General features: G+C 43.9%; 1 protein-coding gene across 1 annotated transcript; it reads right to left on the reverse strand.

The window, feature by feature from the left end:
- Positions 1-1105: 1105 nt before the first annotated feature.
- Positions 1106-2371, reverse strand: LOC308271670 (ADP/ATP translocase 2). The gene has a single exon (XM_080708161.1). The coding sequence runs from the start codon at positions 2309-2311 to the stop codon at positions 1415-1417; it is 897 nt and encodes a 298-aa protein (XP_080564287.1). The 5' UTR covers positions 2312-2371; the 3' UTR covers positions 1106-1414.
- Between the last annotated feature and the right edge of the window lie 2506 nt (positions 2372-4877).

Raw genomic sequence — 4877 nt, forward strand, 5'->3', positions numbered from 1 at the left:
AAATGTTTTCGAAAACAATTAAAAACATTTTCTATTAAACTGACTGGATATTATGGGAGATATTTTATATCAGCGATGTGCTGTTGTGTAAATGGACCCAATGCTGTACTTTCTTGTGATCTTGTTAAGTTTGGGGAAGGAGATAAAACTGCATGAGGCAGAACAGTGCTGCGGCTCTGTGCCGTCCAGAAGAAAACAGACCTTTTTCATTCATTGGGACTCTGCCATTAACTTAAGATTTATTACCAAAGACACGTAGTACAGAGCTTTGTGTTATACAAAAAGCCATCTTTTCTTTTGGTCTTCCACATAATACTTGCTTTAAAATGTTAGCTTGGGAGCCAGGCATGGTGGCACACACTTGTAAGCCCAGTACTTGGGAGGCTGACAGGAAGAGCCCAGATTCAAAGCCTGCCAGAGCAACTCAGTGAGACTGTTTTCAAATAAAAAAATAAGTCTGGGTGTGTAGCCCAGAGGTAGAAGGCCCCTGGGTTCCATCCTCAGTAACACACACACACACACACACACACACACACACACACACAGGAAGCAGAAAAAATACTTAGCTTGGCAATTACCTAAACAATTGTATTTCTAGATCATTGCATGGGGGAAAAATTAGAAAAGGAGGAAAGCCCAGCTATCGGCATTTCCATGGGCCAGAAATACAAAATGGTAAGTATACTGAACTTGTGAGCTAGAACCTGGGTCATAGGTCAAGAAGTAGCCAGAAATTTCAGTTCCTGCAAATTAGTAGAACGAGAGGCTGGGATCAACCAGCACCTAGGATCAGAACATACCACAAGCATGTTCTAAGTCGAGCAGCCTGCTCATGTGTATATGCCGGTCTTGGTAGATCTGTGATAGTCCCGCCATCACCACTGGACGAGCCCTGAACTGGACAAGCGGCAGAAGCAGCTGCTGAGGACAGAGTCAAGACTTCCACACCAGTGAGACTGCAAACCGAGATTTCAAAACGCTTGGAAATGAAACTAGTCCTAAGAAAAGCCGTCTGTAATCTCTCAAGATGAAAATAGTGAATTACCTAGATGGCACTTTGAAGAATGATAGGACCCTTGCTGCGGAAGTGGGGTGGAATGGGGATTTTATATATTTATGTAATATATATCATATCATATATATAATTCTTTTTTTTTTTTTTTTGATATCTTTTTATTTCATCAAATTTGTTATTTTTCAGGAGTGACTGAAATAAAAAATATAATTGAGTCCCATCATTATTTCATCATAATGGAAATGGCTTTAAGAGAAAACTGGTCAGATGAATATTATTGCTTCCCATTTTCAACCAGTAAATAGTTGCCATTGATAAACAGACAGCCCAGTCTGCCCAGAATGCTCAAGATATGTTATACAACATGCCTGTCCGCAGGGGAATGACCTAGGAAATAACTTATGTGAACTTCTTAATCTCATCATACAAGACAAGCACAAAGGCACCACCCATGCCTCTGAGAACGTTGGACCACGCGCCCTTGAAAAAAGCTTTGCCGCCTTCATCACGAGCAATCTTCTTCCAGCAGTCGATTGTACCCGTGTACATGATGTCAGTTCCTTTGCGTCCTGACTGCATCATCATGCGACGGCGAACAGTGTCAAATGGATAGGAAGTCAACCCAGCAACGGCAGTGACGGACTGTGCGATCATCCAGCTGATGAAGATGTGAGTATTCTTGGGATCTGGAAGCATTCCCTTCGCAGTGTCATAGATGCCAAAGTAGGCAGCTCGGTAGATGATAATACCCTGCACGGATACGTTAAAGCCTTGGTACAGACCCTTAATCCCATCAGATTTGGAGATCTTAACCAGGCAGTCACCAAGGCCTTTGAATTCCCTCTCGGCTCCAGCTTTACCCACATCAGCTGCTAGACGGGTACGGGCAAAATCAAGAGGGTACACAAAACACAAGGACGTGGCCCCAGCGGCACCGCCCGATGCCAGGTTCCCTGCGAAGTAGCGCCAGAACTGGGTTCTCTTGTCCACATCACCCAGGAAGATCTGCTTGTATTTATCTTTGAAGGCAAAGTTGAGAGCCTGGGTGGGGAAGTATCTGATGACATTGGCCAGGTTACCACGCCAGAAGGACAGGACTCCTTGCTCCTTGGGGATACGGACCACGCAGTCTATAATGCCCTTGTATTGCTTATCTGCGGTGATTTGCTTGCTGGCATGTTGCACCTGCAGCAGCAGCTTGACCCGCTCGATGGGCGCTACTGCCGTCTTGGAGATGGCCGCGGCCACTCCACCTGCCAAGAAGTCCTTGGCGAAGGACACAGCGGCATCTGTCATGTTGAAAGAAGGCGAGACGGGCGACCGCGGGACAAAACCGGGCGAGGAACCGGCTCGGACTCCGGGGCTCTGGGGCTCATATATATAATTCTAATGCTTTAAAATGTTAGCTTGGGAATCAGGCTTAGTGGCACACACTTGTGTGTGTGTGTGTGTGTGTGTGTGTGTGTGTGTGTGTGTGTGTGTGTAAAATCCAAGACCAAATGAACACAAAACAAGAACCATGGAATTATCAGCATAGTGATCCCAGCTACTTGGGAGTTTGAGGCAGTGGGATCCCAAGTTTGAGGCCAGCCTTAGCCATTTAGCGAGACCCTGTTTCAAAATAAAAATTTTAAAGGGCTAAGAGTACATATAACTCAGTGGTAGAGCACTTACCTACGGCCCAATTCCCAGTAAGTACCAAATAATTTTATGGTGGAATCTGTTAACTGGTAACCCATCTTTTCTCGGTGGGCTGAAAATAATAACTAAAATTACAAATTTGTGGATGGGATCATTTATCAGTACTCTGTAACCTGAAATTTTAAAAGTATGCCTGCCAGTTCATGAGTTTTAGTTGCTTATAAGGGATGAAAGGGCAAAAAGGTATACTTCCTAAGAAGTAGTTTTTCTTGGAGAAAAGGAAAAAAATTTTTAAGTATTCTATGAGAACATTATTGTTACTATAGAGTATTTCCTTGCATTAGGTCCTGTGTCGAACAATTTGCATGTATTGTTTCCTGGTTGTAACAATTCTGAAAGAATAGCATTTTTCAGGTGAGAAAATTGGTAAAGGTAATGGCTAGTAATAAGAAAAGCCAGGATTATTTTAATTCTAAAGCCTAGTCCTAATCCATTATACTTTATACAGCCTGCTGCACTGGTTCTGATGGATTCTTTGAAGTACTCATCCTGGTTTAAAATTCAGGGTTGGGTGATTTTTTAAATGATTTTATTTCTCTTTAATGGCCAGTCTTATTTCTTTTTTATTTTATTTATTTTGGTGGTACTGGGGTTCCTGAAAACCCTTCTACCTCCGGGCTACACTCCCAGACACACACACACACTATATATATATATATATATATATATATATATATATATATATATATATTTATTTATTTTTTTTTTTTTTTTGGTGGTGGTACTGGGGTTCCTGGAAGCCCTTCTACCTCCGGGCTACACTCCCAGACCTATTTTTACATTTTTATTTGGAAACGGTCTCCTAAGCCAGCGCGCGTGGCTGGCTTCGAACCTGCGCGATCCTCCTGTTTCTGCCTCCCAAGCGCGGGGATTACAAGCATGCGCCACCACGCCCGGCTATTTTTTATATTTTTTATTTGGAAACAGGGTCTCTTAAGCCAGCAAGGCTGGCTTTGAACCTGCGTGATCCTCCTGTCTCCGCCTCCCAAGCTTGGAGATTCCAAGCATGCACCACTACGCCCGGCCTTTTAAACCACTTTTTAAATTTCACCAGAAAATTAAAACTTAAACTGTCTTGTTAAACAAATGATAAAGTTTCTAAACTATGTCAGTCTGTCTCTGCCAGTTGCTAAAGAGACATCTGCCATTTTGGAGTCTTGCAGTACAATGAAGAAGACACCACAGAATGGTGTAACGCAGTGAGGTCACTAGCAGACACTGCTGTTTCCCACTGGTCCACGGTGCCCCCTGCTTCCTTGCTGTCAAGAGTCCCTGGTACTTAACTGAGCACATAGCCATCTGAGCAGACGGCTACAAACACCAGCTTCCCTTGTGGGTAAGGAACTCCTTTGGACTTAAGTAGAGCCACGTGCTGGGCTGCTGGAGTAGCAAGGCAGGCGAAGCCTGAGATGCGGATGACTGTGAGGGACACTCCCTGGACACTGTCCTCACTGCTTCCTGCTCGGTATGTTTTATAGGAGTGAAATGTATTTTTTATAAGCAAACTTTTTTGTCTTCTATCATTCAACAGAAATCAAATTTCTAACCAAGATAGCCACAAGAATGATTTAAGAAAGATTGGGGAATGGTATATTACCACGGGGATCCTGAGCTATCATTGACTGCACCTCACCCCAGGTATAGCAGACTGCATCTCTCCCCCTTTCGTGTGTGTGTGTGTGTGTGTGTGTGTGTGTGTGTTTACTCAGGGTTGAATGCAGGGGCTATCTCTGAGCTATACCCCCAACCTTATTTTTTTAAACGCTCTCACCAAGTTAATGAGGGCTTCACTAAATTGCTGAGACTGGAGCCAGGCATGGTGGTGCACACTTAAAATCTCAGCATTTGGGAGGCTGAGACAGGAAGATCTGGGTTCACGGCCAGCCTCAGCTACTTAGGCCCTTTGCAACTCAATGAGACCCTGTTTCAAAATAAAGAACAAAAACAGGGCTGGGGGTGTAGGTCGGAGGTAGAATGTCCCTGAGTTCCATCCCAGGACTGAAAAAAAAAAAAATTGCTGAGGCTGACCTTGAGCCTGCCATCCACCTGTCTTAGCCTCCCAAGTACTAGGATTGCAGGTGTGTGCCGCCATCCCTAGCTTGCATCTGTATTTCACTGGAATTGGTAAAAGATGAACATAGAAGACCTTGATTAGCACGTA

This window comes from Muscardinus avellanarius, assembly GCF_963383645.1.
Source record: "Muscardinus avellanarius genome assembly, chromosome: 12".
Classification (NCBI taxonomy): Eukaryota; Metazoa; Chordata; class Mammalia; order Rodentia; family Gliridae; genus Muscardinus; species Muscardinus avellanarius.

Coding starts and splice junctions, on each gene's coding strand:
- LOC308271670 (XM_080708161.1), bottom strand. CDS start 2,311: ATGACAGATGCCGCTGTGTCCTTCGCCAAGGACTTCTTGGCAGGTGGA.